The 16,945-nt window shown below is 38.3% G+C and overlaps 2 protein-coding genes across 4 annotated transcripts in view; one reads left to right on the forward strand and one right to left on the reverse strand.

Moving 5' to 3' along the window:
• LOC127416229 (sec1 family domain-containing protein 2-like) overlaps positions 1 to 2,529 on the reverse strand; it is a 179,374-nt gene extending 176,845 nt beyond the window's left edge. The window contains exons 1-2 of the mRNA XM_051655464.1: positions 1,617 to 2,529; positions 603 to 771 (exon numbers count right to left, since the gene is read on the reverse strand). Of these exons, the coding sequence (XP_051511424.1) occupies positions 603 to 771; positions 1,617 to 2,430 (983 nt within the window). The 5' untranslated portion in view covers positions 2,431 to 2,529. The remainder of the gene's footprint in view (positions 1 to 602; positions 772 to 1,616) is intronic.
• Positions 2,530 to 2,944: 415 nt separating this feature from the next.
• The window catches only part of LOC127416224 (pre-mRNA 3'-end-processing factor FIP1-like), a 53,941-nt gene continuing 39,940 nt past the window's right edge, over positions 2,945 to 16,945 (forward strand). For all 3 annotated transcript variants that reach the window (XM_051655454.1, XM_051655453.1, XM_051655455.1), the window contains exons 1-8: positions 2,945 to 3,151; positions 3,906 to 3,951; positions 9,340 to 9,385; positions 9,512 to 9,585; positions 9,767 to 9,816; positions 10,188 to 10,280; positions 10,391 to 10,518; positions 14,950 to 14,990. In XM_051655454.1, the coding sequence (XP_051511414.1) occupies positions 3,082 to 3,151; positions 3,906 to 3,951; positions 9,340 to 9,385; positions 9,512 to 9,585; positions 9,767 to 9,816; positions 10,188 to 10,280; positions 10,391 to 10,518; positions 14,950 to 14,990 (548 nt within the window). In that variant the 5' untranslated portion in view covers positions 2,945 to 3,081. The remainder of the gene's footprint in view (positions 3,152 to 3,905; positions 3,952 to 9,339; positions 9,386 to 9,511; positions 9,586 to 9,766; positions 9,817 to 10,187; positions 10,281 to 10,390; positions 10,519 to 14,949; positions 14,991 to 16,945) is intronic.

The following is a 16,945-nucleotide window of genomic DNA, read 5'->3' on the forward strand; positions in this document are numbered from 1 at the left end:
ATGATGCACAGAACAAAGACAGCCATACAGGTCTGAAACAATATGATAGTGAGTGAATGATTCGTGACAATATCCTTCTGTATCCTGAACATTTTGCTCTCAGGGAGCCATTGGCTGCCTATTGACACTCACAGTAGGGTCAGTCCATCTCAAGTGGTCCAATATTTGTAAAGTTGGTTGCTGACCATTTTTAATTTTCCTATTTATAACTTTGAGCAATCTTGAGCATTACATTAGGACTTAAGTTCCAAGTCTAAGGAACAATAATTTGCAAATTGTTTATATATGTCCATGTACCTTGTAATGTGTTCCAAGGAGCTTGGACCATCCTGAGCCGAGATATTGAGGTTTCCATAAACGGCTGTATAACTTTGTGCCATGACACAAAGATGGCCGTCGTGGTTAAACCAAGTAAAATAAAAATAAAAATCTGGTGGTTTTGCAATACCAATACATAGACATAATCACTAAAAAAAAAGAAGAAAAAAAATGTGGACAATTAAAAATGGTCAAGCAACCTGTATTGGACCACTTGAGATGGACTGACCCAGTACAGTAGCCTCATAATAATGTGTTGTATATGTCAGTGTACATGCTCTTACTGGTTCTGTGCCAAGGAGCCAGGTGCCAGGACACCCTGTGTATTAGCTGCATGCTTCAGGTGTGTGAGCTCAAGCATGTCCACCTGAATGTCAGTCACATGACCTGGCAACTGTGGCAACACGGCTAATATTTTCTCAACCAGATTGTCACCATGGTGGCCCACGGCCCCTATAGGTAGAAAGAAAGACAGAGTTCAAGGTTAACTAACATCTGATCAGTTTCTCACCCACACCTTTCATATCACTTCAAAAGACATGGATTTAACCACTGGAGTCTTATGGATTATTTTTAATGCTGTGTTTATGTGCATTTTGGAACTTCTAAATGTTGGCACCCATTCACTTGCATTGTATGGACCTACAGAGCTGAAATATTCTTCTAAAAATCTTAATTTGTGTTCTGAAGAAGAAAGTAAGCCATACACATCTGGGATGGCATAAGTGTGAGTTAATGATGAGAGAATTTTCATTTTTGGATGAACTAACCCTTTAAGCCTTCTCAAAATTCTGTGTAAAGATGCAATGGTGCATAAAAGCCAGACTATATTAAGCCTGCTCTGACCCACTTCAGTCGTATTATCAAAGGCAGTTCTAATGCTGCTTTGGTTCTGTGTCATAATAGAGCATATATTTCATAATGTAGCTTCATATTTTAATTTGTTACATATTTATATTTTCATAATTGTATATCAAAAAAAAAAAAAAATCTCGTAACATTATTGATACAATTGTACCTGCTGTGTAAATGCATTTATGCCTGCTCTGAGTAGCATTAAATAGTCTATGTAAATACACCTAACTGCCACTTCAGATGCAGCTTCTGTGCAACCTTTGGAGCTCAGGATTAAAATACTGCACTAACATCTATTTTTGTGCTCCACGGAAGAAAAAAGTAACATGGGTTTGGAACAATATGAGGGCTGAATGAGTAAATGATGACATAATTTTCATTTTTTGGTTAACTATCCTTTTAGGTACTAATTACTGACTATATATTGACAGATTGCACCACACCTGTAAGATCAAGAGTTCTGTCAACAAACACTATTGATGCTTTGTTGGGGGCTGCCTTCCTCCGGTTTTTTGCCAGTGGATGACTGGCCAGCTCCCCTGCAATCAGACGGCTCATCGGGCCCACTGAAAAGCTCTCCTCACGGGTATTGATGAACTCAAACAGGGCATTGAGTACCGATGCAAGAGTTTTAATCTGTATCTGCAGCTCAGGTGGGAGAGAGTGCATATCCACATCCATCAGACTCCCAAATCGTCTTTTCTCCGGCCTCTTCTCATTGATGGCATCAAGGTCAACTTCCAGTAAGGGGAAGATGTCAGAAAAAGCAGGCAAGAGGTGGAGCTGCTGTGTCAGGGGGGCAAAGACCACAGGAGCATACATGACCTCAGCTGTATAGTTCATATCACCCATCCACTCGCACAGTTTTTCTTCAAACTGCTCAAACACCGGGTTCCCCTCCAGATCACTGGTCACACTATTTGCAAGCAGGTGAATGGAGTGAGGAACAGCTGTGAAAACCACACAGTACTGGAAGTGACTGAGGGAAATGATGTCTTTGATAATGTCTGCGGTTCTACCTTTCAGCACGGTGCTGACCACAAACACAGCTTTGGGCTCGTTCTGTCCGCCTGCTTCAAAGCTGGAGAACTGTTTGATGTTTCGAGCTCCAGCCTCAAAGAGAAGAGCAGCTCCACCGTTCCAGTGCAGACTCTCCGAGCACCGGTCATCCATGAAAACAACGGACTTTTTCACTTTTGACAGCACCTTTTCCCACGTCTGACCGGGGAAACACGCAAAGGCATCTGTAGGCAACATATTTTCACAAAACCGGTGTTGTCAAACGAATCGCAGCACCATTAACAGCAAAACTGTCATTCACTGTCAAAACAAACCCACTATGTGAGTCTCTCAAAGGTGACGTGGCCAGGGGCGTCGCGATTATTAGACGTCATAGTATAACTCTAAGCTGGGAGTTTTGAAACGTGAAAAAAAAAAAAAAAACGCAATGTCCATTCATTGCGTTTAACTCACACAATTAGTTCTTGTCAGAATATGTTGTTTTTGTTGTTTTTATTTGACGTTTGCATGCCGATGTTTACAATAACATAAAAAATATGACAGCATTTGTATAATTTTTTTTCGTTAAATGTTGCTTATTTTGTTGCTGATCAAATGTACACATATCAGTCTCAATTAAATAATTAACCAAATAAATAAATACAGAAAATAATATCATAATCTGTGATGATATTGAAACTTCCTGCGTGTTCCCCACACGTGCGCGTGAAGTGAGATGTGTCTTTTTGGTTACGCGCACCTGCCGCACCAGCACGCAGCGTGTCACTGTGACAGCTGTGACAGCGAAAATACTATTCTTGCACTACGTGAGTAATAAAATCGGTAAATCGCCGATTGCAACTGAGCCTCTTTTCTTAAAGCAAGGCGTAAAAACCGGTCGTGATTACCATGTCCACAAAAGAAGTAGAGAAAACAGCTGATGATAGTGCTGATGATGAGACGGACTGGCTGTATGGAGGTGAGAAATAAATACACTGGTGGTGGTGAAACTTTCAAAACTGTCGTGATGAATAAGCTAAATAAGCACCTGTCCATCATCTAACAAACCAAAAGCACACGTTAAGCAGGGGTCTGACCCTACGTTAATGACATTAGAGTGAGAAGACCGTTATTTTTCCAGCTGCACGCGTTTCATAACATTTACTTTCAAATCAACCCTTGCTGGGAGCATATGGCATGAATACATTTTCACACACCTAACATAATAACACCATGTACCTAATGTTACACTTTCAAACTAAGCAAAGCTAGACATGTGACTTTAACTTCAGCTATGTGAATTATAGTGATCTAAACATTTTCAGTGGTGTTATGTGCCAATTTGTGATCTCATAAATGTCAAATGCTTGATTACAAAGAAAATGACAAGTAACATGATCAATAAAGACCTAGTGAGAAGAAACATCAACTAAAATAATAACACAGAGTACCTACATTTCAATTTTGTTGTACTGAGTTGATTGATGGGTTAATTCAGTTTTAAACTGGCAGCATTTTAAATGAAGACAACACCTAACCACAGTTGTTTTGGTTTTTGAATCTGACATTATTCATATAAAGTCCTTAAAAACAACTATAACCATAACTATGCACTTCCTAAACTTTTGTCTAACATTCAATCACACTAAAAAAACTGAGATTGTTTTTGTCTGTTTCTGTTAAAACACAAGTTTTGTGCTGTGTGCTGATTTCTACCTCTTTATCACAAATAGATGATAATTTTGAAGAAGGAGAGAGTACAGAAAAGGAAGTCTTCAGGTGAGTGTGCCCAAATAAATGTCTTCATGTGTCCAGATGAGTTACCAATGAGAATCTTGTAAAGCAACTTAGTGAGGTATACACATGGTAGATGGTTTCTGATATTTTATTCTCATTGGCCTTTTATCGAAGCAGCACCCACTGTCCTTCTTTTGTTACACCGTTCACAACTACATTTAATGTCCAGAAAATGTGTATGCCACCAGACACGAACACACAGAAAGGTAAAAGTTCCCAGACTAGCTAAAAAGGACATTTATTGTTATATTATTTTAATGAGCTTGCTAGTGTAATCTACCTCCCTGACAACCATCATCATAAAATCATGAGGAAACAATAAACATACACTAATTTTTATGAACTTTTATTAACTTTACCCAAATATAAGTGAACTTGGCCAGCTAACTAGAAACAACTGAGTTACTTTGGCATTGGCAAATTGACAATCGTTAGTCGACACATACTAAAACCATGCCACCAGCGTGGTTGAGCACAGCAAGCTAACCGTGCCAAGAAAGGAAACAGCCCACCTAAGTGCTCTTCTCTCCAAATAGTTCTTCTTTTGTTTTTGGTGATTCACATTCTTCATGCATATCTCCACCTACTGGGCAAGGAGGACATTTTATAGGAAAAAAAGGACTTAAATATTGACCTATTTTTCACCCATTTAACGACTGGAGTCATATGGATTACTTTATGCTGCCTTTATGTGCTTTTTTTGCACTTCAATGTTCTGGCCACCATTCACTCGCATTGAATGGACCAACTGAGCTGAGATATTTTTCTAAAAATCTTTGTTTGTGTTCAGCAGAAGAAAGAAAGTCATACACATCTGTGATGGCATGAGGGTGAGTAAATGATGAGAGAATTTTCATTTTTGGGTGAACTATTCCTTTAAATCTGGGCCGAGAACAGTTTGTAATCATACACAAAAAAAAAAAAAAAAATCATGTTATTTAAAAAAAAAAAATAAATAAAAAAAAAAAACTGGCAGCTGTGGTTGCCTGAATTATTATGCAAAAAAATACAGTAAAAATGTAAACATCGTTACAGAACAACCTGTAAAATTTACAATTTAAAACTGATGTTTTACGGTATATTTTACTGTGCAGTACCGTCGTTTATATTATTTAATTATAAACTTAATATATTAACCTTATGAAACTGTAAAAATCTGCTTTTCACTTTATAATGTATTGTTAATCACCATAGTAATTACAGAATCAGAAACAGAATGAGCTTTATTGCCAAGTGTTCTCATGTACACAAGGAATATTTTTGGGGTGATAGGAGAAACGTGCACACTGAACATTACAGTTAGACACAGAACATAAAACAAGGTAAGAGTATACATAGACCTACAAATAACAGAACATATAACAGAATGACATACGTACATGTGCAAGTGGTAATGTATGTGTAGGTAGAGGTATGTACAGTTATTGAATTAAATATGTGAATTTACATATGTACATGAGATATGTATTTACATCATTGCACTGTGGGGGAGTCTTGAGGCAGTTTAATTGTTCATGAGGAAAATGGCCTGAGGGTAAAAACTGTTCTTATAATTTTATAATTAATTAATAATTTTATAATTAATTTATAATTTTCTTTATTTATCACACATTATACATTTGCACATATACGGTGAAATTCGTCTTTTTCACATATCCCAGCTAGGCTGGGGTCAGAGTGCAGGGTCAGCCATGATACGGCGCCCCTGGAGCAGATAGGGTTAAGGGCCTTGCTCAAGGGCCCAACAGTGGCATCTTGGCGGTGCTGGGGCTTGAACCCCCGACCTTCTGATCAGTAACCCAGAGCCTTAACCGCTGAGCTACCACTGCCCTCGCTGAGCTACCACTGCCCTTCTTGTGCCTGGATGTTCTGGTGCTCAGTGCTCTGTAGCGCTGGCCAGAGGGCAACAGTTCAAAGAGGGAGTGGGCAGGGTGTGTGGGGTCCAGAGAGATTCTACCTGCACGTTTCCTCAATCTGGAGATGTACAGGTCTTGGAGGGTGGGCAGGTGGGCACCAATAATCCTCTCAGCAGCCCTTACTGTCCATTGTAGTTTCCTTCTGTATGATTTGGTGGCTGAACCAAATCAGTGGAGTGAGAGTGCGGGGGATTTCTCCTAAAGTCCACTATCATCTCCACTGTTTTGAATACTGTAACAAGGTTCAAATGGGGAAAGGAGGAGGTGGGAACTGGCTGAACAATCAAAGTAATATTTTAATAGGAACTTAAACAAAAAGACCCAAAAACCTAAACGCACACATGGCAGCTGCATGTGGCTCTCTCTCTCTCCTGAACTGCCGCATTTCGCTGCACTTATCCCTGTCCTCGGCTGATTAGCCCGATTGGGGGCCGGGCATGCCCTCCTCCACGTCACAAGTGTGTTCAGCTCAAGGTTGTTGTGACCGCACCAGACAGCCAGCTGATCAACCTCCCGTCTGTATGCAGACTTGTCACTGTCGTGGATGAGGCCAATGACCATGGTGTCTTCAGGAGCTTGACAGTGGGGTCTTTTGCAGTGCAGCATTTTTACAGTCTTTTACCATTAAAATTACAGATATTTTTTTACAGTGTACCTTGCCGAACCGTGGAAATGCTACTGGAAGCGTTCCTCACCGTGGTCAGAACCATTCAGCCCGATGGTGGAAAAGCCCTTTTAGTGTCATCAGAGACACATTAATAGTCCCTAAAAAGTATTCATCATCCCCCAAAATGTGATACATTTTTTCGAAAGTTTTCGAATGGTTGCTGTGGCCCAGAGAGTACTGGTTTGACACCAGGTGAACAGATGTATAAATAAGAAGCTGTACTGGGGCAAAGACCTCTGGATTCATTATTGCAATGTTTTATTGGCTCACTGTAGTATGAAGCATCTTATGCCTAGCCTTAATCAGGCTGCTGATTTGTTAATTATCTCAAGCATGTCTGCTTGCATTTTATTAGACTAATGAAATGGTCACATTTGATTTGATTTTCATTTACAAATGTGCCACATAATCATGTAATCTGAAACATGTCCGTAGTACAAACACACACACAAGTTTCCATTCAATCTCTCCACAGTTTTGGTGGTATTTTCTGCTGCTGGCAATGTCAGTATTGCCACTTTCAGGTCACTTTGCCCCTCACAATGTGCATGGCCATTTTGCATTTAAAATGAGTGTGTACAAGACTGAGTTGCTTGCCGATTCAGAAAGAGAGGCTGACACAAATGAAGCGTGTACATTTAATGCCCGTTTCACCGCTTAGTAATGACCGTGCATGCACATTAGTGTTATATGGCACGCCTGTGCCAATACACCTCTTCAGAAAAAGGCTAAGAAAGCACATCAAGCCATGCGTGTCTGATGGAACTCTTTGGATGCTTGTTAAATTCAGCAGTACATGAAGCATTGTATGTGCACAAGGCTGATATAAGCTCCTCTTATGTGCTCATTCGAGTAGGAACGAAAAGGAATATTAACCATTGTTTTATTTCTCAACTTCCTAGCATAGTGTAGTGACACGTTAGCTGTTTCTTGGAGTCAACGCAGCGTTTTTCATCGGTTGGATTGCTTCACCTTCATTAGAGTCAGAGGAAAACTCAAACCCAAGCGAGTTTTTTTCCCTCACGTTGCACTGGCCTTAAATAAGCCTGATGAGGCCACAGTGATATAGGCCTCACTTAAACTAATGTAGGCCTGCAGCTAAAGATGTGCTTGTAAATTGATCCCCCTCATTGCCCATATTTGCTGAGTGTAAAAGCCTTTTTATTGTTTTGTAGCATCAATTAGTGCAAGTGATTAAATCAGACAGTTGAAGATGAAATAGCCTGTGCATCCAAAAAAAAAAAAAAAAAAGTTTTTCCTGCAGATCTCACACCTGACCCAACACTGACCTTAGCCAATGCTAAAAATAAACCTTCAAAAACTCATTAAGAATTCATGTTTTACTGTAAGAATAAAATATTAATATATAACTTCTTCCCAAACTGCTATTTAATAAAATCCGGAAAGAAAAAAAAATCCATATCTCAATTTAGCTTTCTCTATTTTGAAGCTATAACTGAATATTTATTTATTTACTAAAGTAAATTTATGTTGTCAGGAAACTACACTGAAAAAATTACTTGTAAGATTTACTTAATTTTTATTTAGCAAAATTTTGCACAGTTTTTCTAAGTACATTTTAATGGAAGAAAATGAAGTAAAGTCTACTTTGACATAATGTTGAATAAAGTGAGTGAATACATTTTAATTAATATAGTAATTTAAGTCAATACAGTAACTTTAACTTACAAATCTGATATACATGGTACTTAAACTTTCTAAAATTTAAATGAACATTTCATTAGAGCATTTCTCATTTTGAACTTTCCTTATCAACACACATTTCATTAAGTACCACATGACATCCAGAAGCCTTCTACAGGAAAACTTAAAGTATGCTCAGTATGTAGTCAATTAGACAACATCAACTTGCATTACTGGCAATAGAAACAAGATCCAGAGTTGCGCAGGCAGACCTCAACACTTGGTGCTCAAAACACGATGATGGTAACAATCAACAGATATTTATTTATTTTATCATGTACAGTTAATTTTGAGTAGAAAACAAACTTCAGACTTCTTAACACAAGAAGTTAACGAATATAACAGCAAAATCAACAATAAAAACTGTGTAAATAAACTTGCAAACAGTGAAACCATCTAAGCTCATTAATTATTCAAGCCGGGTGCATGCTGTGAAAACCAGCATTGAAAAGTTAAGTATAATTAACTTATTTTATTTACCAGTAAAATTTACTCGAATAAATATGACAAGGTTTTCTACTTTAAGATTGATACAGTACATGATTACACATTGTAAAGATAAACAATCATAAATAATATTTAATTACAAGCTAGAGCATTATTTTTTTCATGTTTGAACTGAGTATAAATTCTGAATTTACTTAATATTTTCAAGTTCATGCTTTAACTTGTTTAATGTAGAAAGTACTTAATCTTTTCTGCTATATATATTTCACCACAAAATAACTTTTTTCAGTGTGTATGTTTAAAATGTAATTGGTAAAAGAGATAGTTCACCTAAAAATGTAAATTCTTTCATCATTTACTCACTCATGTCTTTACAAACCCATTTGACTTTCTTCCGTGATACACAAAAACAGATGGTAGACAGAATGGCAACCTAAATCACCATTCTCTTTTATTGTATGTAAAAAATATGCAAAGTTAGTAAATGGTGTCTGACGCTGTCAGTCCCAGTTTCCTTTTGTGTTGCATGGAAGACAGAAAGTCATGCAGGTTTGGAACAACTTGAAGGTGAGTAAATGATGACAGAATTTTCTTTTTGGTGATCTATCGATTTAAACATATGTCTCACTTCCTCAGTGCCCTGATTGGTGATGTGGATGGTGTGATTGGACTCAGTTACCAAGTATGTCTTAAAAAAAAAAAAAGAAGAAAAAAAAGCTTTTTTTGTTTTATTTAATTCATGCTAGTGAAAATGTTGGGCATTTATTTTTAAACTTCATCACAACCATTTTGTTTTTCTTTCACAAAGGAGAGTGAATCAGACAGTGATGATGATGTCTGTGTGACCATCGGTGGCATTAAAATGGGCGGATCCCAGGGCTCGTGAGTAATCCAGTCACAGGCTTTAAGACAGGCAACTATTTTAGAAAGCTTTAGTTATGTGTTTCATTATGTCAAGTCTTTTCACATCACACAGAGATACTGATTAAACCTTAAGGTAAGTACTGTGGCTGACTCATTGCTGAAGTTATACTTAATGGTCATTATGTGGCTTTATCTGTAGGTCATTTGAATCCAGTTCCATCAGTCTGAACATAAAGACCTCTGTATCAGGTAATGTAGCACCATACCCACTTTGTCTCTTTTTTTTTTCATTTCTTTTTGAACATTTAACATTTAGAGGAACTTACAGTAATTAAAATACATAAAAAATTGTGCAGCAAATAACATTTATTATTTAATTCATTTTGTTTTATTATTTGGTTAGAAAATCAAGAAATCAAATTCAAAAAGTACCCACACAGACATATTACATGTAAATATATGTTTCTTAAATCACCATAATGCATTCCTGAAGAAAAACTTTGTCAGTGTAAGCCTGACTGAAATGTACTGCAGAGAATCCTTTTTAGGACATCTTTCAAGGCTTTGTTTGATCTGTGTGTGGGACTCCATCCTCTAATGTCTTATCTACTGTGAGTCAGGCTCTAAGTCCAGAGGGCTGGATCTGAATGCTGAGGGCAATCTCCTGGAGGTGGATGTAGAGTCCTTTGAGGAGAAGCCATGGAGGAAGCCAGGTTCAGTTCATTGCATTAACATTACAAGTGAAGTGTGTTAGTGTAACTTAAATTTGATTATATTTTTCTCAAGTACACACTTTTACAGTTCGTGTTGTGCATAAACGCAGGGGCAGATCTGTCTGATTACTTTAACTATGGTTTTAACGAGGACACCTGGAAGGCATACTGTGACAAACAGAGACGGCTGCGCATGAGTCTAGAGATCTTGAGCCTGGGGTCATCCAGCAAAATAATGGTACATTTAACTTATCTGAAATACTCTGTCTCCCATCTCACGATGGTTCATTTTGAAATGTTAATTGTGAACTGTGACAGAGTTTTTGGTGCTGTTTCAGATTTCCTGTTTTAATAGAATGGGTGTTAAATTATTTTTTTTTTGGGGGGGGGGCACCAGTGGCAGTCCAGGCTCACTTGGTGCTATAGGCAAGATAAGATATGATCAAAGAAAAACTAAAAACTCTTTTTAACAATAAAAAGTCTTTATAAGCAAAAGGTAAGTTAGTCTAGTGCTAATTATTATAATTATTTAAAAGTGCTGTAAGTGATCTTATCCATTCTAAAACTCCCGCCAGGCTTAGCCACTAAATGAAACACTGTCCTTCTTTTAAAACCACGCCCTACAAAGACAGTGTGGTACCGTTAAGACCGTTGTAATCAGAGATGGACCAGGAGAGCAACTGCACATTTTCTCAGTGTTGTCAAGAGTTGTCAAAAGCAACATTAGCACAATACCATTCTTGCACAAGACACTAACAACTGACAACTGGTTATGAAGCTGAATATGGCATTAAAAGTATAGTTCACCCAAAATGAAAATTCTGTCATAATTTACCTGCAGTTTTAATGAGTATTGTATCTTCTCAATACAATGGCAGTGGATAGTGCATCACTTTAAAGCTTATTAAAGGACACAAAAGTTTAATAAACTAAGTCCATGCAGCCCATGCTTCATATACCTAGTCTTCTGAAGGCATACGATAGATTTTGATGAAAAATAACCTGAAATTTACAGGGATGGTTCACCCAAAAATGAAAATTCTCTCATCATTCTCTCATGCCATCCCAGATGTCTATGACTTTCTTTCTTCTGCTGAACACAAATGAATATTTTTAGAAAAATATCTCAGCTCTGGAGGTCCATACAATGCAAGTGAATGATGGCCAGAACTCTGAAGCTCCAAAAAGCACATAAAGGCAGCATAAAAGTAATCCATAATCCAGTGGTTAAATCCATGTCTTCAGAAGTTATATGATAGGTGTGGGTGGTAAGTAAATAAGGACTTTCAAATTGTTTTGTTTCTCACCCAAACCTATTACATTATGGATTTAAACACTGGAGTCATATGGTTTCCTTTATGTAATTTTTGGAGCTACAAAGGTCTGATCACCATTCACTTGCATTGTATGGACCTGAGATATTTTTCAAAAAATCTTCATTTGTGTTCTTCTGAAGAAAGAAAGTCATACACATCTGGGATGACATGAGTGTGAGTAAATAATGAGAGAATTTTCATTTTTGGGTGAACTATCCCTTTAAGTCATTTTTCAGTGACTTTAGCACTAAAAACAATACCAGTTCTCACGTGAACACTTTAGTTTAAAGTAAGCACTGCCATTGTATTGAGAAGACTGTCTGTGACATTCATTAAAACATCTCCTTTTGAGTTTCACATTTTTCCAAGAAAGAAAGTCAGGAGCATTTGGAATGACATGATGGTGAGAAATTGTGTCAGAATTTTCATTTTTGGGTGAACTATTCCTTTTAACTTGAGCCACTTCACCTACCACGCTCTCAGCTTTCTGTTTCCACTTTGCTTTGTGCATGATGCTTCTGGTGTATAAATTTCAATACATGTGTCCCAAACCGCACACTTCTGCACTATTCTACATTATAAAGTCTTAAGTAGTGCGAGTAGTACAGTATGTTTTCACTGAAAATGCAACAAAAGAAGTGTACTACAAGTTCTCGGATGATGCACTTATTTAACCCTCAAAACGGAGTGTGGAATGTTGGACATTTAATGCATTTAGAGCTTGCGGCTTGCTGTATATAGCAGAAGGGGCGGAGTTACCTGTTACCTACCTTGCTACTCTGACAAAACAATTGTAAATAATGGAGACACTTCAGTGAAGACAGCACAAATGTAAGTTGAATGCTTTACCATCACCACACACTGAATATGTACATTGTTTAAGATACAAGTGTTGGACTGAGGTTTGCTAATGCTGCCTTCAAGTGGACCTGGGAAGCTCGTTCCTCCGAGTTGGGAATTTGTTACAATGACATGTCACGCATTCAAGTTGAAAACAAAATATGGAAGAAGCCAAACTTATAGAAATACACAACTGATGAAGGCAAAAGCTCTTTTCCTGTTGTGCCAGTGAATTGACATAAAAGAATAAACTTGCATCACTTATTCACGACATATGTGATTTATAAATGCATGGTATCTAACAGATTAATTCATTAATTTGCTTAAAATAAACCGCGAAATGTGAGTCATTAGTTGACTGTCACATATAACAAATTAATATTATTAAAATAAAGTACAGAAGTTTAAATATTTTTGCAAAATCATTCATTTCCATCATCTTTCCTGTCGACACCCCTCTTCCAACATCCCATGCGGCAATTCGTGTATCATCTATAATTCCGAGTTTCTAACTTGTTAGTACCCTGTAATTATGATATTTCCTACTCCACTTGAAGGGGACATAATGCCCTAAAGCTAGCAGCAACACATTACATGTGTTTGAAACATAATTTCTGTCAGCTGTTAAATGGCGAATGCTTCCGTGTACTAAAAATTTTAAGTGTTCCATTTGGGACAATACTACACTTTTCAAATTCATACACTACATGGCTGAGTGCACAGTGTATATTGTAAGTGCATAGTGTACAGCAGCGCTACTCAGCACACGGCCCACGGGTCACATGCGGCCCTCGAGCGATCTTTTGCGGCCCACGTTATCATCATCATATTTATCAGCAGCCTATCAAATCTGTATGAATTGTGAGGTGTCCATTTTCATGAGAATTTAAGCTAGTTCTCTACATTGCTGAATCACGTTAGAGATGGAATTCAACTGCAAGAGGATGTTACAAATACATTAATTAAAAAAAACAAAAAAAACAACAAATATTATCTGAGAATGGCTGATGTCACTGAGTTCTCAACTCAAGTTGCAGTTTTTCCTGCAGTGACAGCGTTGAGAAGCCTTCACGCAAATTCTTTTTGAGTGATCTACTTCGGCGCAAAACTCTATGGGGGATGAAATCTTTATGACTTGTCACTGAAGGAGCTTTGGTGCTAATATTGGATATATCGATCTTGTTTTTGAACACATCTCTGGTGTATGTGATGTTGCACACCTATGGTCTTTGTAATTTGACAGTCACAGTGACAACAGAACTGATCTTTATCAGAAAATCGAACTATTACACCTCTTATGTTTAAAATAATTAATAAAAGGGAAAGTTCACCCAAAAATGAAAATTCTCTCATAATTTCCTCACCCTCATGCCATCCCAGATGTGTGACTTTCTTTCTTCTGCAGAAAACAAATTAAGATTTTTAGAAGAATATCTCAGCTCTGTTGGTCGATACAATGCAAGTGAATGATAGCCAGAACTTTGAAGCTCATAAATGCAGCATAAAAGTAATCCATAATCCAGTGGTTAAATCCATGTCTTCAGAAGTTATATGGTAGGTGTGGGTGAGAAACAGATCAATATTTAAGTACTTCTTTACCATAAATCTCCACTTTCACTGTCACGTCTGTAAGTCACATGCTGCGCCTGTTTAGTTTCACTTTCACATCTGAAAGTGAAAGTGGAGATTTATAGAAAAAAAAAAGCCAAGGACTTAAATATTGATCTGTCTTTCATCTATAGAGCTGATATATTTTTTTCTTAAAAAAACAAATCATTTTGCCTTGGGGGGTGGGGTTCTTCTACCCTATTCTCCCCAGTTTGGCATGCCCAATTCCCAATGCGCTCTAAGTCCTCGTTGTGGCGTAGTGACTCACCTAAATCCAGGTGGCGGCGGACGAATCTCAGTTGCCTCCGCGTCTGCGACTGTAAATCCGCGCATCTTATTACGTGGCTTGTTGAGCGCATTACCGCGGAGACCTAACACGTGTGGAGGCCTCATGCTATTCCCCGTGGCATCCATGCACAACTCACCACACGCCCCACTGAGAGCGAGAACCACATTATAGCAACCACAAGGAGGTTAACCCAACATGACTCTACCCACCCTAGCAACCGGGCCATTTGGTTGCTTAGGAAGCCTGACTGGAGTCACTCAGCACGTCCTGGATTCGAACTTGCAACTCCAGGTGTGGTAGTCAGCGTCTTTACTTGCTGAGCTACCCAGACCCCCTCAGCAAAAGAAAGTTATACACATCTGGTATGGCATGAAGGTGAGTAAATGATGAGAGAATTTAAATTTTTAGGTGAAATATCACGTTAACTAACATTCCAACATTCTTAGTATAAAAAAGTATAAAAACATATATAAAATCATAAAAAATAAGTGTGCGGCCCTTGAGGGTACAAGGATCCAGCTTTGCAGCCCCTGACCTTTCCGAAGTTAAGTAGCCCTGGTGTACAGTGTGTCATTTGGGACATAGCTAATCCTCTTTCTTTCTCTCTCTCCTTCAGGTGCATCAGAAGTCTAATGATCTGTTAGAATACTCATCCAGGTGAGTGCCTCACCCCTGCATCAAATACACCCATCTTAACCCATCAAACCACCCCTTATACCAGGGGTTGGCAACCTATGGCACGTGTGCCAGCATTGATACACAGAGGGGTAATCACTGGCACGCCAGCAACGGCGAGAGAGGAGTAGACTATTTTATTTATATAAATTCTGCACCTGCATTCCAATCTACATCTTGATGTAATCCTTCCTCATGATCAGGCAGCATGTTTTCATGAGCTGAATGGGAGGCTAAACAAAAAGTAAAAATGTGACGAGACTGCAGTACAGGCTACCCAACAGCGCCTGCAAGCCATCCGCACATCACGATCCGCCAGCCCTTCACTTTCAGTTAATCACGCGAGCACAGCCATTGACCAGAAAAAAAATGGCACTCCATGTCAAAAAGGTTGCCGACCCCTGCCTTATACCCTATTACAAAGTCACAGGCCTACATTAACCAATCAAATCATCTCACCCCCACATTAACTTATATAACCATAATAGACACTGTAGTCGACTGCATGTGGTGCTCTTGTAAGGATGTAAGTTTGAGTGAAGCTGTTGTCATGTCTGGATCCCATTCCCCCTCTTTCTCTGCCATAATTTCCTGTTTATCTGTCTACTGTCATGTTCGAAAGGAAGTAAAAATCCTATAAATGCATGAATCTAATATACACAAGTATGCCCTTTTACTGTATGTATTCAGCAGATTGTTGTTATCCAAAGTAGGCCATTGTATCACTATTTGTGTTCCCTGGGAATCAAACCTAGGACTTTGGTGTTGTCAGCTCTATGCTCTACCAGTTGAGCTACAGGAATGCTTTCAATACCTCTATGTCCTTGTCAGTCTTTGCCTCATTAGTGAAAATGTTGTCTTTCAGATATCACCATCTGTAGACCAACCTTGTTTGTCAGGTGTTGTACATTTGTAGCATGGCAAGAAGCTTAACAATGTTGTTTTTGTTTTTTCCTTTGTTGTTTTCTGTATTTTTTTATTTTTATTTTTTTATCTTTTAGCATCACGTGCAATTGAATTGTTTGGCATACAGGCGGTGTTTGGCTCTTAACTGCAGTTTTGTTTATCGTTCGTGCCAGCCCTTTTACATGTAACTGCATGATTACGGTCATAATGGCTTTCTGCTGGATTGTCCCAAACCCTCCATATGCATATCATCATCATCCCTGTTTTCCCTAATTCTTTCACCTTTTTTTTTTCTCAGCTCTTGATTTCTATCAGCTCTTATTTTCCATTCTTCCCTGAAGAAAACATCCTGACTGTTGAAACATCCTGATAATTCTCTGTTACTTTTCTATATTTGAGGCGACACAAATAAAACACACACCCCATGGTTCAGGCCTGGTGGTCCAGACTGCCTTTGGTCCTGGGCAGGAGTTAGTGGGGGTGACTTTTAATCAACTGTTCCTTGAACTTCTCCTCGATCAGTTGAAGGTTATGCCTCGCTCTGGGGGATGCGTATGAACTGGAGCATTCAAGGGTAAAGCAACACTCCAGCTTTTTAATATTACACTTTGACACACAGACAGGATGCAGGAGTCAGTCACAGTACAACCAGTTCAAAAACACAGAGCATGAGGTGGCATTTTCAGAATGAAACAAGCCTTAGCAAATTGTCATTCTATCTTGCATGGAAAAGGATTGTCGTGCTGCATCAAAATTCAGTGTTTTTGCACCATAATTCAGTTCAAGTGACTTTGTATATTGAGTTTTCTGATACAGCTTGTCTGCATAATGTGTTAATGAGACAGACTTAAAGGGATAGTTCACCCAAAAATGAAAATTTTGCCATCACTTACTCACCCCCATGTTGTTCCAAACCTGTGGAACACAAAAAGGCAGAATGTTAGCCTCAGTCACCATTTACGTTCATTGCATCTTATTCCCATACAATGAAAGTGAATGATGACTGAGGCTGTCAGTCACACACTAACATT

Source organism: Myxocyprinus asiaticus, chromosome 25, assembly GCF_019703515.2.
Source record: "Myxocyprinus asiaticus isolate MX2 ecotype Aquarium Trade chromosome 25, UBuf_Myxa_2, whole genome shotgun sequence".
NCBI classification, from domain to species: Eukaryota; Metazoa; Chordata; class Actinopteri; order Cypriniformes; family Catostomidae; genus Myxocyprinus; species Myxocyprinus asiaticus.